At 38.5% G+C, this 15127-nt stretch overlaps 1 protein-coding gene and 1 non-coding gene across 9 annotated transcripts in view; both read left to right on the top strand.

Moving 5' to 3' along the window:
* Positions 1 to 15127, top strand: part of EYA3 (EYA transcriptional coactivator and phosphatase 3) — a 111908-nt gene that overhangs the window by 75743 nt on the left and 21038 nt on the right. For all 8 annotated transcript variants that reach the window (XM_032246568.1, XM_032246569.1, XM_032246575.1 and 5 more), the window contains 4 exons: positions 21 to 160; positions 6232 to 6315; positions 9718 to 9807; positions 12386 to 12444. In XM_032246568.1, coding sequence (XP_032102459.1) covers positions 21 to 160; positions 6232 to 6315; positions 9718 to 9807; positions 12386 to 12444 — 373 coding nt within the window. The remainder of the gene's footprint in view (positions 1 to 20; positions 161 to 6231; positions 6316 to 9717; positions 9808 to 12385; positions 12445 to 15127) is intronic.
* LOC116529643 lies at positions 7999 to 8130 on the top strand. Its single transcript, XR_004259580.1, has one exon. It is a non-coding gene; the product is annotated as a small nucleolar RNA SNORA51 (small nucleolar RNA).

Here is a 15127-nt window from a genome sequence, read left to right as displayed (position 1 = left end):
ATCTCATTTTTCCTTTCCAGGAGACCCTTCTACAAGCCCATCTTTGTCCCAGACTACAACAAATAAAGATGCTGATGATCAGTCCAGGAAAAACATGACTAGCAAGAACCGGGGCAAAAGGAAAGCTGATGCCACTTCTTCCCAAGACAGTGAATTAGAAGTATGAGAATAAACCCATTTGAGTTGCCTGCTTTGTTTTTCCCACTTCTTAAGTTTATCAAGCATGTTTTTGAAGCTCACAGAGATAATGTGGACTATGTTGCGTGCCCTTTAATTCCTGAAGAGAATAAACTGAATTGGCCAAGTGAAAAGAAAAATGTAAAAACAAACAAACAAACAAATTATTCTGTATATTCCAGAGGAGAACAGAAACAATTCATTATATTCAGAAAATAGAGGGAGTTACAAGTAATGTCACACTATTCTCTATTTAAAATTTTAAAAGGGTTAGGTGCGGTGGCTCACACCTCTAATCCCAGCACTTTGGGAGGCTAAGGTGGGAGGATTGCTTGAGGCCAGGAGTTTGAGACTAGCCTAGGCAACATAGTGAGACCTCATCTCTTAAAAAAAAAAACAACAAAAATTAGCCACACAACTGTAGTCCCACACCTGTGGTCCCACCTACTTGGGAAGATCACTTGAGCCTGGCAGGTTGAGGCTGCAGTGAGGTATGATCAGGCCACTGCACTCCAGCCTGGGCAACAGAGTGAGACTCTGTCTCAAAAAGAAAAGAGGAAAAGAAAATTAAAAGGAAAAGGACTAGAGTGCTTTTAGCCAAGTTTCTGTAAGACACAAACAGATCTGGTAACTTATTAATGAGACTGGCACTGATTTATTCTGTGGTATAGTACTATTTGAGTTTATTATGGACATACATTTGACTTCATTATTAAAGACCAGAAGGACTTGTAGAGTACTAAAAATGGAGTTTTTGTATTATCTTTTTGTTTTCTATTTTTCTATAGTGCTGTTATTTAATGAGGGGAAATATATGTTTAACAGTGAGTCCATTGATAAGACATAGGTGAACTGAGGCTGTATTTGAAGCCTCTCTTCCTCTTTTGTCAGAGGTTTGGAGTGAAGAAGAAAAATAAATTTCTGATATATTTCTTAGGAAAAACTGAGAACTCATTTTTTAATTGTCTAAAATATACATAAAATTACCATTTTAGCCATTTTTAAGTATACAATTTAGTGCTATTATGCATTCATAATATTGTATAACATCACCACTGTATATTTCTAGAACTTTTTCATGATTCCAAATGAAAACTCTGTACACATTAAGCAATAACTCCCCATTCTCCCCTTCTTCTAACCTCTGGTGACCTCTATTCTGCTTTCTGTCTGTGACTTTGCCTATTCCAGATATCTCATATAAGTGGAATCATAGAAAATTTGTCCTTTTGTGCCAGACATTTCATTTACCATATGTTTTTATGGTTCATCCATGTTGTAGCACATATGAGAATTTCATTTTTTTTAATGTCTGAATATTTTATTTATTTATTTTTTTGAGACGTAGTCTAGCTCTGTCGCCAGGCTGAAGTTCAGTGGCGCGATCTTGGCTTACTGCAATCTCCACCTCCCAGGTTCAAGCGATTCTCCTTCCTCAGCCTCCCAAATAGCTGGAATTACAGGCACATGCCACCACACTAGCTAATTTTTGTTATTTTTAGTAGAGACAGGGTTTTACCTTGTCGGCCCAGATGGTCTCGATCTCCTGACCTTGTGATCTACCCACCTCAGCCTCGCAAATTGTTGGGATTACAGGCATGAGCCACCACGCCTGGCCTGAATATTTTATTATATGTATATACCATATTTTTCCACTGTGGCTGCATGGTTTTATACTCTCACCAGCAATATATAAAGGTTCCAGTTTGTCCACATCCTCACCAACACTCACTATTTCCTGTTTTTTTGATAATAGCTATTCTAATAGATATGAAGTGGTATCTTATTGTGTTTTTTTGTGTTTTTTTTTCTTTTTTTTTTTTTTTGAGATGGAGTCTTTGATTTGCATTTCCCTAGTACAGTGGCATGATCTTGGCTCACTGCAATCTCCACCTCTCAGGTTCAAGCGATTCTTGTACCTCAGCCTCCCAAGTAGCTGGAATTACAGGCGCATGCCACCACACCTGGCTGATTTTTATAATTTTAGTAGAGACAGGGTTTCACCCTGTTGTCCAGGTTAGACTTTAAACTCCTGACCTCAGGTGATCCACCTGCCTGAGCCTCCCAAAGTGCTAGGATTACAGGTATGAGCCACCGTGCCTGGCGCTTTGCCCACCGTGGCTGGCGCTTTGCCCATTTTTAAACTGGGTTGTTTGGTTTTTCATTGTTGAGTTGTAGGAGTTCTTTCTATATTCTATATTATTAATATTCTAGACTATTATTCTAGATTATTAAGCCCTTACATTAATCAGATATATAATCTTCAAATATTTTCTCTCATTCTGTATGTCAGCTTTTCACTCTTTCAATACTGTCCTTTGAAGTACAAAAATTTTTAATGTTTATGGAGTCTGATTTCTATTACTGCTGTGCTATTGTTGTAATACTTGTTTCTTTTTGTTTTGTTTTCTTGGTTAATACTTAAGAATACAAGGTTATGAAGATTTTTATGTTTTTTTCTGAGATTTTTATTGGTTAGCTCTTAAATTTAGGTTGTTCTCCATTTTGAGTTAATTTTGTATATGGTGTAAGATAATGGTCTAACTTCATTGTTTTGAGTATGGATATCCAGTTTTCCCAGCAGTATTTGTTTAAAAGATTTTCCTTATTGAATGGTCTTGGCATTCTATGAAAAATTAACTTATGGTATTGACTGTGGGTGATACTAAAAGAAGGTAAAAATTAAAAGAAAAAAGAAACATTGATCATATTTGTAAGACTATTTCTGGACTCTCAGTTTATTCCATTTGTCTATATGTCCATATGCTAGTACTACACTGTTTTGGTTACTGTAAGTTTTGAAATCAGGAAGTGTGAATCCTTCAATTTTGTTCTGTTTCAAAATAGTTTTGGCTATTTGGGATTTCTTGAGATTTCATAAGAATTTTAGAATGCAGTTTTGTTTTTTTTTAAAAACGATTGAGATTTTAATAGGGATTGCATTGAATTTGCAGATTGGTTTGGGTAGTATTGTCATCTTAACAATATTAAGTCTTCTAATCCATGAACGTGGATGTCTTTCCATTTATTTAGCTATGTCTTTAATTTTCTCAGCAGTCTTTTATAGTTTTCAGTGTGTGTCTTTTGCCTCCTTGGTTAAATTTATTCCTTCTTTTTGATGCTATCACAAATGGAATTGGTTTTTAAATATCTTTTTAAAATTATTCATTGCAAGTATATAGAAATACAGCTGATTTCTGAATTTATTTATTAGCTTTAACAATTTCTTCTGGATTTTTTAAGGTTTTCTACATATAAGATCGCATCAGCCAGGCGTGGTGGCTCATGCCTGCAATCCCAGCCATGATTGAAAGGCCAAGATGGGCGGATCACCTGAGGTCAGGAATTTGAGACCAGCCTGACCAACATGGCAAAACTCTGTCTCTACTGAAAATACAAAAATTAAAAAAAAATTAGTTGGGCGTGGTGGCACACACCTGTAATCTCAGCTATTTGGGAGGCTGAGGCAGGAGAATTGCTTGAACTCAGGAGGTGGAGATTGCAGTGAGCCCCGATTGTGCCACTACACTTCAGCCTGGGTGACAGCGACACCCTATCTCAAACAAAAAGATTATGTCATCTGCAAACAGAGATAACTTTGCTTCTTCCTTTCCAAATTGGATGTCTTTTTCCCCTTTCTTGCCAAATCTCTCTGGCTAGAACTTGTAGTACGATGTTGAATAGAAGTGGCAAAAACAGGCATCCTTGTCTTATTTCTGATCTCAGGAGTAAAACTTTCAGTCTTTTAACACTAGGTATGATACTAGTTACGGATTTTTTATATATGGTCTTAATCATATTAATGACATTCCCTTCTATCCCAATAAACTAGGAATAGAAAGGGTGCTGAATGTTGCCAAATGCATTTTCTGCATCAATTGAGATTATTGTGTAGTTTTTTCCCCCTCTATTCTATTAAAGTGATGCATTACTTTGCATAATTGTTTTTCCAATAAGCCTTTTGCACTCCTAATTAATTTTTTTTATGTTGAAGGAACCATCTTTATATCCTTATGTCCTGGGAGCTAATCCCACTTGGTTATGATGTTTAATTCTTTTTTCTTTTTTTGAGACAGAATCTTGCTCTGTTGCTCATGCTGGAATACAGCTGATCTCGGCTCACTGCAACCTCTGCCTCCCCAAGTGATTCTCCTGCCTTAGCCTCCCGAGTAGCTAGGACTACAGGTGTGCGCCACCATACCCGGCTAATTTTTGTAATTTTAGTAGAGACGAGGTTTCACCTTGTCAGCCAGGCTGGTCTTGAACCCCTGACCTCAGGTGATCCACCTGCCTCGGCCTCCCAGCATGCTAGGATTACAGGCATGAACCACCATGCCCGGCCATGATGTTTAATTCTTTTAATATGCTGTTGAATTTGGTTTACCTCAATTTTGTTTAGTTTTGTAGATGTGTGGGGGTTTTTGGTTTTTAAAGGCTTTTTTTTTTTTTTTTTTTGAGACAGGGTCTCACTTTGTTGCCCAGACTAGAGTGCAATGGTATGATCCCTGCTCACTGCATCCTTGACTTCCCAGGCCCAAGTGATCCTCCTTCAGCCTCCTAAGTACCTGGGACTGTAGGCATGTACCACCACAACTGGGTAATTTTTGTGTTTTTTGTAGAGACGGTGTTTTACCATGTTGCACAGGTTTGTCTCAAACTCCTGGGCTCAAGCAATCTGCCTGCCTCGGCGTCTCAAAGTGCTAGGATTACAGGTGTGAGCCACTGTGCCTGGCCTGTTGAGTATTTTTATATCGTTTCATAAGCGATATTGGTCTATAGTTTTCTTGTAGTGCCTTAGTCTGACTTTGGTATCAGGATAATGCTGGCCTAATTGCATTAGTCAGGAAGTGTTCCCTCTTCTTCCATTTTTTGTAAGAGTTTGAGGATTCATGTTAATTCTTTAAATGTTTGGTAGAACTCACTATTGAAACCTTCTTGTCCTGGGCATTTCTTTGTTGGGATGTTTTTAGTTATGCATTCAATCTCCTTACTAGTTATAGTTCTTACCAGATTTTTTATTCCTTCTTGAGACAGTTTTGGTACTTTATGCTATGTATTTCTAGGAGTTTGACCATTTCACCTGGTTTATGCGATCATTTGGCATAATATTCTCTTGTATTCTAGTATTCTCTTGTAATCCTTATTTCTATAAAATTGGTAGTGATGACCCGACTTTCATTTCTGATTTTAGTCATTTGAATCTTCTCTATATTTTCCTTAGTCAGTCTTGTCTAAAAGATTGTCAATTTTTTTAAAGGTTGTCAATTTTATAGATATTTTTGAAGAACCAACTTTTTGTTGCATTGATTTTTCTCTGTTGTTTTTGTAGTCTCTCTTTTATTTATCTCTGAGCTAGCATTGTTAATTCCTTCCTACTGCTAGCTTTATGTTTATTTTGCTCTTTTTCTAGTTCCTTAAGATATGCAGTTAGGCAATAGATTTGAGATCATTTGTCTTTTTTAATGTGTGTATAAAATACATATATATGTATAATACATTTATAATTTTTCTTCTTAGCACTTTCACTGTATTCCACAAATTTAATGTTTTATTTCTGTTTTCAGTCACCTCAAGGTATATTCTAATTTCACTTATGATTTCTTTTTTGACCCATTGATTGTTTAAGGTTGTATTGTTTAATTTCTTTTTTTTTTTTGAGACGGAGTTTCGCTCTTGTTACCCAGGCTGGAGTGCAATGGCGCGATCTCGGCTCACCGCAACCTCCGCCTCCTGGGTTCAGGCAATTCTCCTGCCCCAGCCTCCTGAGTCGCTGGGATTACAGGCACGCGCCACCATGCCCAGCTAATTTTTTGTATTTTTAGTAGAGACGGGGTTTCACCATGTTGACCGGGATGGTCTTGATCTCTTGACCTCGTGATCCACCCGCCTCGGCCTCCCACAGTGCTGGGATTACAGGCTTGAGCCACCGCGCCCGGCCGTATTGTTTAATTTCTACATATTGGTGAATTTCCCAGTTTTCTTTCTGTTATCAATTTCTAGTTTCATTTATTGTAATTGGAAAATATACTCATTTTTTGTATTTTCTTTCCTCAGCGGGTATTTTTATGGGACTTGGATGAAACCATCATCATCTTCCACTCACTTCTTACTGGCTCCTATGCTCAGAAATATGGAAAGGTAATTTGAGTCTTCTCTGTTGTAACTCTCCCTCTTCTGACACATAACTATTTCTCTGCTACCCCTGTTGGCTGGCTTTTCACTTTCTATGTAAAACTTCAACAAATGGCTTGCAAATAGCTTGTATTAGGCAGGCTACATAGGCAGAATTGATGGTAAATCTAGAAACTACTAGAACCAGTGCTGAAAGCTGAAGATGTAGGAGAATGGCATTTTGTAAAGATTAAAGTGTAGAAATGAAGCTGAAAACAGAGCAGAGTCTCGAGAATTTTATTAATAAATTCCAGAGGCTGATATCTTATTCCTTAACACACTTTTAACAGCCCAAACTGAGCATTTTATTTAGCCAAATATATGCCAGATATTTAAATAAAATATATAGGTAAAATATCTTTCTAAAATAGATTACATGTCTTTTTAAACTAAATGCACTCAACAAAACTTGTTATATCTACATAGCAGTTTTAACAGGATGGGCTGTTTTGAGACAATTAGGCTATGTATTTCTATACTAAATTACCTCCTAGCTCATATTTTTCAGTTTCTGTGAATAAATTTTATAAAAATATCTGCTTCCAGCCAGATGCAGTGGCATGCACCTGTAGTCTCACCTACCCAGGAGGCTGAGGTGGGAAGATTGCTTGAGTCCAGGTGTTCAAATCCAGCTTGGGCAACTTAGCAAGACCCCATCTCAAAAAATAAAAATATCTGCCTTTCTTGCCTGTCCTGTTACTTCCAGTTATTTCATATTGTTACTAATGTTTTTGTTAGGAGAGTTTTTTTTGTTGTTTGTTTGTTTATTGATTGATTGATTGAGATGGAGTCTTGCTCTTGTCGCCCAGGCTGGAGTGCAGTGGCATGATCTCTGCTCACTGCAACCTCTGCCATTGGGTTCAAATGATTCTCTTCCCTCAGCTTCCCAAGCAGCTGGGATTACAGGTGCCCACCACCTGCTTGGCTAATTTTTGTTTTTCAGTAGAGATGGGGTTTCACCATGTTGGCCCGGCTGGACTCGAACTCCTGGCCTCAAGCAATCCTCCCACCTCGGTCTTCCAAAGTGCTGGGATTACAGGCGTGAGTCACTGTGCCCAGCCAGGAAGTTTTTCTTTTTGTTCTCCTGAGATAATGTCTCACTGTGTCATGCAGGCTGGAGTGCAGTGAAACAAACACAGCTCACTGCAGCTTTGACCTCCTGGGCTAAAGGAATTCTCCTGCCTCAGCCCCCCAAGTATCTGGAACTACAGGCACATGCCTCCATACCTGGCTAATTTTTTTTTTTTTTTTTTTTTTTAAGAGATGGGATCTCACTATGTTGCCCAGTCTGGTCTTGAAAGCTGAGGCTCAGGTGATTCTCCTGCCTCGGCCTCCCAAAGTGCTGTGATGATAGGCATGAGCTGCTATACCCAGCCTCTGTTAGTATTTTCTACAGGCTGTTAGTGTCTAATCTGGCATGCTCACAGAAGCATATAAGCTATATAACTAAACTGATTGTAAAAATATATAAAATTTAAAAAATATATATGTATAATATATATACACATATATACATATATAAAATATATATATATACATATATATGTGTGTGTATATATATATGTGTGTGTATATATATATATATATATAAAATAAGGCACGGTGGATCTCGTCTGTAATCCCAAAGTGTATATGAAAATTTTATATATTAGCCTCCTGATGCTTACCACAGGCTGTGTTCTTACACTGACAGTATAGAAAGAGGAGGTAGAGTAAACCTACTCCATATACACCTCAGCTCAGCCCCTGTGTCTGGTCTGTATTGTGAATGGGGGAACATAGGAAAAAAAACCAAAATTTTATATATTTACGCTGGGCGCAGTGGCTCATGCCTGTAATCCCAGCACTTTGGGAGGCCGAGGCGGGCAGATCACAAGGTCAAGAGATCGATCCATCCTGGCTAACATGGTGAAACCCCATCTCTACTAAAAATACAAAAAATTAGCTGGGCGTGATGGTGTGCGCCTGTAATCCCAGCTACTTGGGAGGCTGAGGAAGAAGATCTCTTGAACCTGGGAGGCAGAGGTTGCGGTGCCACTGCATTCCAGTCAGGCGAGCGAGACACTGTCTCAGAAAAATAAAAATTTATATATTTACATTTACACATAATATTATTTCATGAAAACTTTTTTTTTTTTTTTTTTTTACCTTATAAACAAACACTAGGCTTCATGGTAAAAATTTTGGCTTTGACATTTAAGTTCACCTTTGAGGTGAAGAGCATAAGACTGGGAGTCAGAAGACCAGAATGTAAAAATACAGTATATATATAATATATAACATATATATATAATATATATATAATTATATAACATATATATTATATAACATATTAAAATAATATATGACTATATTTACATATATCATAATTTATATGAATTATATATAAATGTATATAATTACATATATATTTTAATATAAATATATAAATTATATATTTATATAAATTACATATACATTTTACATAAATATATGATATATTTTACATATGTATTATATACATAAATATGTATGATATATTTTACATAAATATATAATGTGTAATTTATATAAATTCTATCACTGTATATGTAATATGTATGTAGAAACACACACACAGACACACACACACACACACACACACACACACACACACACACACACACACACACACACACACACGGTCTCATTCTGTTACCCAGGCTAGAGTGCAGTGGGGCGATCTCAGCTTACTGCAGCCTCCACTTCCTGGGTTCAAGTGATTCTCCCACCTCAGCCTTGGACTGCAGGTGTACACCATCATGTACCTGGGATTACAGGTGTGCACCACCATGCCCAGCTATTTTTGTGTTTTTTGTAGAGACAGGATTTTACCATGTTGCCCAGGCTAGTCTCAAAGCCCTAGGCTCAAGCCATGCACCTGTTTCAGACTCCCAGAGTTCTGGAATTACAGGCGCGAGTCACTATACTTGCCCAAATTTTATTTTTTATGGAGACGGGTCTTGCTTTATTGCCCTGGCTAGTCTAGAACTCCTGGCCCTAAGCAGTCTTCCTGCCTCAGCCTCCCAAATTGCTGAGATTACAGGTGTCAGTTAGCTGCCTTGCCTGGCCAACATTGTATAATTTTAAAAACATATTTTCTGTATTTATTTATCTGTATGAAATTACAAATTTCTAGAAAATAAAGTCCTGAAATGTTTAACTGTCCATGTCTTCTCTATTTTACAATTCTGGATTCTCATAACTGTGAATGAAATTGCATCAATGATAGTTGAAGCATAGTTGGGGGCCCATGTGTTTTGGCCTTTACCTAAAATATTTTGAAATTTGAAGATTAGAATCAGGACTGTGACTGCCAAATCAAGCTGATTTCTTCTTACTGTCTTCTAGGACCCAACAGTAGTGATTGGCTCAGGTTTAACAATGGAAGAAATGATTTTTGAAGTGGCTGATACTCATCTATTTTTCAATGACTTAGAGGTAAGCATTTGAAATTGTTTCTGTGCTTCAGTGAGACATTTTATTCAGTAACTTTAGAGCCTTTGCCTGTTATATTTAGAAGATATGTGGTTAGATAGGGTGGATATGGAGAGGCCAGCTGGCCACTAAGGCATACATACATAGTCTTAGAGAAATAGTTGCTTTAGTTGGGTTACCACAGTTTTGATTCCGACCTTCAATTTTATTGACTCAAAAATTTGATTTTTATTAGCTTATTTGGAGGTGATCTAGCACTGGGGAAAGACCAACCCATCAGGCAAAACACTGGCATATAAACCAATATTCTGACTTAATAATCTTATTAAATAATATATATAAAGTGAATTTGATTATTTACACTCTCAATTATATTTTGACTTTTCTTCAATTTTACATTCTTAAAGGATAGTCTCCTGATTTATCAAATCTATAAATGGTTACTCTAACCCATCATATTTTTACGTTTATTGTTCATGTATAGGTTAACCTTGATATTCAGAGTAATGTTATAGTTAGGTGCCAGAAAAACCAGGAAACACTAAGAGCTTCATGGTGAAATTTTTTAGCTTTGATATTTTGAGTTCACCCTTGAGGTGAACATGGTGTAGTGGAAGGAGCACAGGACAGGGAGTCAGAAGACCAGAATGTGAATCTCACATGGAGAAAGTTATCTTCCTGTTCTGGGCCTCAGTTAAGCAGTCATCCTACACAGGAAACTACCAACAGTTATTACCATCTATGGAGAGGGATAAGCTGCTGGGACATAAAGGTGGGAGGGAGCATACTTTTTACTTCACGTACTTTGAATTTTGAGCTGTGTACTATATATATATTACCTAGTTTTGAAAATCATGAAAATTTTAAAGTAAAACAAGATAGGATTTTATAGGCTGGGCGCATTGGCTCGTGCCTGTAATCCCAACACTTTTGGAGGCCGAGGCGGGCAGATCACTTGAGGTCAGGAGTTCCAGACCAGCATGGGCACCATGGTAAAACCCCATCTCTACCAAAAATATAAAAATTAGCTGGGTATGGTGGCACATGCCTGTAATCTCACCCACTCAGGAGGCTGAGGCAGGAGAATTGCTTGAACCTGAGAGGCGGAGACTGCAGTGAGCAAACATTGCGCTACTGTACTTCAGCCTGGGCAACGGAGTGAGACTCGTGTCTTTCAAAAAAAAAAAAATGGCATTTTATAAACACAAAGTAATCTTTTTTTTTTAACCTTTATTTTATTTTAAGTAATAGAGATGGGGTTGCACTATATTGCCCAGGTTGGTCTCAAACTCCTGAGCTCAAGTGATCCTCCCACCTTGGCTTCCCAAAGTACTGGGATTACCAGTGTGAACCACCACTTCGCCCAGCCAACATAAAGTAATCTTTTTTCTTTTTAAATAAATGTCTCTTCTACCCAACAGACCATGCTTCAGTAAATTAATAGTGCCCCGAGCTCCAGTACTTTTGTATATACTCCATAATGCTTTAATCTTTCCTCAACTTCATGTGTTGATAAATTAGGACATCATAGTTTTTATTCAGCAAACATTTATGAAAACCTACTACATGCCAATAATTATTGCCAAATTGTATTTGTAATGATTTTCTAGACATAGTCCTCACTCAGGACTGAAAGTTCTGTGAAGAATTTGACCTGAATGTGTTCCTGCCCCCCAGGTCAGTGCTTCTCAACTTTAGGGGGCATAAGAATCACCTGGGGAGCTTCTTTAAAGTGCAGATTCTAGGACTTCACTCCCAGAAATTCTGATTCAAGTAGGTCTGAGATTGACCCAACAGTATGCATTTTTAAAAAACTTCCCCAGAGGATTCTGATGCAGGTACCCTAGGTGGTATCAGAGGAGTACATCCATCATTTAGGCAGTGGGCGGCATTTTATGTCAGTAATAGCATGGGCTTGGTGGAAAGAGCCTTGGATTAGAAGCAGGGGGAAAAAAAGAAGCAGAAAAAAATAACGTAGGTTATTTCTGATCTCTTTCTACAACTCATTAATGGTATGACTTTGAAAAAATCATTTCACTTCACTTTTAAAACATGAGGAGATTGCCTTAGATGACCTCTTCTAATTCCTGACTTTGAAGTTAGAAATTTCAGTCATTCTGGGTTTTAATACCGCATTCTACCAGCGTCTGCTTTGTCTGTAAAAATGTATTGGGCACAACCTACTTAACAATCAGAGAGATGCAAAGGAAATGTGAGATGTGGCTCCCACCCCAAGAGACCTGTACTGTAATAGGACTTACAGTCTAGTGTAGGACATAGGAACATTTGAAGTATAAGGGAGCTTGTGGTTATTCCCATGAGCTGTTGGAGAAATGAAATATTAAGATAAGAGTAGAAATAAGGGATGGGATAGTTACAGAATTCATGAAGACTGTGGGATGTGAATCAGGCCTTAAAAGAAATTAGACAGCAAGGGGTGTGAGAGTGATCACCCACTCGTAAGAGATTCCATAAGGCATTTCATCATCCTGCCATTGTATGTGGTCTTTGTATAGTATGTCATAACGGTAATAGCACTTCTACTCCCTGGACTGAAGTAGTGTGTTTTGTCTTTTAACAGGAGTGTGACCAGGTACATGTGGAAGATGTGGCTTCTGATGACAATGGCCAAGATTTGAGGTGATAAACACAATGATTGTTGAACACCAGTACACCTGTTATGTGCGAGATCTGTCTAGGTTTGGAGGAAAACAAAGATGAATAGAATATATCTCTGAAAGAACTCACAACCTCTCAGAGGACATAGAAACAAACATTGTTAACCATGATTTACAGTGTGAGAAAGTGGCAATAGAAAATGCTGTGGAGCATGAGAAGAAAGCTGATGGCAATAGGGAGTAGGTAGTGCCAACATTGGAGAAGCCTTCTCAGTGGAGTAGCATTAGAACAGAACCTTAAAGAACAGGGTAGCAAGCCAGGTGCAGTGGCTCACCCCTGTAATCCCAGCACCTTGGGAGGGCAAGGCGGGAGGGTCACTTGAGTCCAGGAGTTCAAGACCAGCCTGGACAACATAGGGAGACCCCAACTCTACTGAAGGGGAAAAAAAAAAAAAAAAAAAGGATAGCAATGATGGGATGAGGAAAACCATTCCAGAGTAAAGGACATACTAATTTCTCTTTGGCTAGATTTTCAGTCAGGACAATATGTGGTTCCAGACTGAGTAGTTTTAATTGCAAATAAACACTGGAACTTCATGAAGGAAACTACCTATGGGAGTCTGTTTGTGTCAGTAATAATCTTCTGTAAGGAAATCTTCAATATTTTATTATAGTGAAAGCTAAGCCAAGGAGATCTCAGTGGTAAAATGCTTGCCCAGGCTCCTCATTCCTCTTTCTTTTAGCCCAGTAGTCTTAGCTAGGAATGTTCTAAAAGGGCCAGGCAAGATGGCTGACACCTGCAATCCCAGCACTTTGGGAGGCCGAGGTGGGCGGATCACCTGAGGTCAGGAGTTTGAGACCAGCCTGACCAACATGGAGAAACCCCATCTGTACTAACAATACAAAATTAGTCGGGCGTGGTGGTGCATGCCTATAATCCTAACTGCTTGGGAGGCTGAGGCAGGAAAATCGTTTGAACTCAGGAGGTGGAGGTTGCGATGAGCCGAGATTGTGCCATTGCACTCCAGCCAGGGCAACAAGCAAGAGCAAACCTCCGTCTCAAAAAAAAAGAATGTTCCAAAAATTTATCTAGCTTAAAGACTTATTAAAAAAAAAAAAAAAACTGTCACATATTTTCATATTAGTTTGTTTTAATGTTTATCTCTTTTTATAAGTAAAATGTTCTTCCCAGTAATTACCCCAGAATTCAGCGTCCTACCCATAAATGCTAAAATACAGAGCAGAACTGGACATACCACCTTGATAAGGACCTACTCAGGTAGAACTGAGAAGATTGGAAGGTTTCACTTTCAGGTGCAGCATCTAGTTGTACATGTTGTGGTGTCACATGGCACAATTCTTATAACGCTTTACTGTTCTTTTTAGGGAAAAGTCTGGTCTGAAGCAGTTTATATTTCTCTTTTACATGTGGCTAACCAGTAATTACCTATTATGTCTTGGCAGCTATATTTTCTTAAGCACAAAATCTCACTCTTAGCATATTGGACTCTATTTTAACTTTTGACTGAACAAAGTTGTTCTGTCAATCATTTTTAGATCTTTACTTATGAAATGTTAATCCTTCACAGTTGTATAATTGTATTATCTGTTGCTATACAACAAACTACCCCAAAGTTTAGTAGCTTAAAACAGTTAAACGGCCAGGCGCAGTAGTTCCTGCCTGTGATCCCAGCACTTTAGGAGGCCAAGGCAGGCCGATCACTTGAGGTCAGGAGTTCAAGACCAGCCTGGCTAACATGGCGAAACCTCGTCTCTACTAAAAATACAAAAATTAGCCAGGTGTGCTGGCATGCACCTGTAGTCCTAACTACTCAGGAGGCTGAGGCAGGAGAATTGCTTGAACCTGGGATGTAGAGGTTGCAGTTTGCCGAGATCACACCACTGCAACTCCAACCTAGGTGACAGAGCAAGGCTCTGTCTTAAAAAACAAAAAACAAACAAAAAATGGAACATCCTCTTATAGTTTCTGTAGGTGAGGAACTTAAAAATGACCTAACTAGTTTTTTCTTTTTTTTCTCTTTTTAAAAATATTTTTTTATTTTATTTATTTTAATGTATTAATTTTATTAATCTGTACTCAGTATCTTTTTTATTTTTTTTAATTTTTGGGTGGAGTGCAGTGGCACCATCTCGACTGATTGTAACTTCTGCCCCTACCTCCCCGACATGATCCTCCCACTTCAGCCCCTGAAATACCTGGGACCATAGGCACACATCACCACTCCTGGCTAATTTTTTGTATTTTTAGTAGAGACAAGCGTGCCATGTTGCCTATGCATGTCTTGACCTCCTGAACTTAAACAATCCACCCACCTCAGCCTCTCAAAGTGCTGGGATTACGGGTGTGAGCCACCACACCCAGCTTGTACTCAATTTCTCTTTTTTTCCTTTTAAGACAAAGTCTCTGGCACCCAGACTAGAGTGCAGTGGTGTGATCATAGCTTGCTGTACTCTCAACCTCCTGGGCTCAAGTGATCCTCCCACCCCAGCCCTTTAGCTGGGCCCACAAGCGCATTCCACCACACCCTGCTAATTTTTACATTTTTTAGAGAGGCTGAGTCTCCCTGTGTTGCCCAGGTTGGTCTTGAACTCCTGGACCCAAGTGATCCTCCCTCCTTGGCCTCCCTAAGTGCTGGGATTACAGGCATGAGTCACCACACGTGGCCTATTTAAAGGATTTTAAA

This window comes from Sapajus apella, unplaced genomic scaffold, assembly GCF_009761245.1.
Source record: "Sapajus apella isolate SASKATOON/1434 unplaced genomic scaffold, GSC_monkey_1.0 scaffold62, whole genome shotgun sequence".
NCBI classification, from domain to species: Eukaryota; Metazoa; Chordata; class Mammalia; order Primates; family Cebidae; genus Sapajus; species Sapajus apella.
This window is presented reverse-complemented; position numbering and strand designations above follow the sequence as displayed.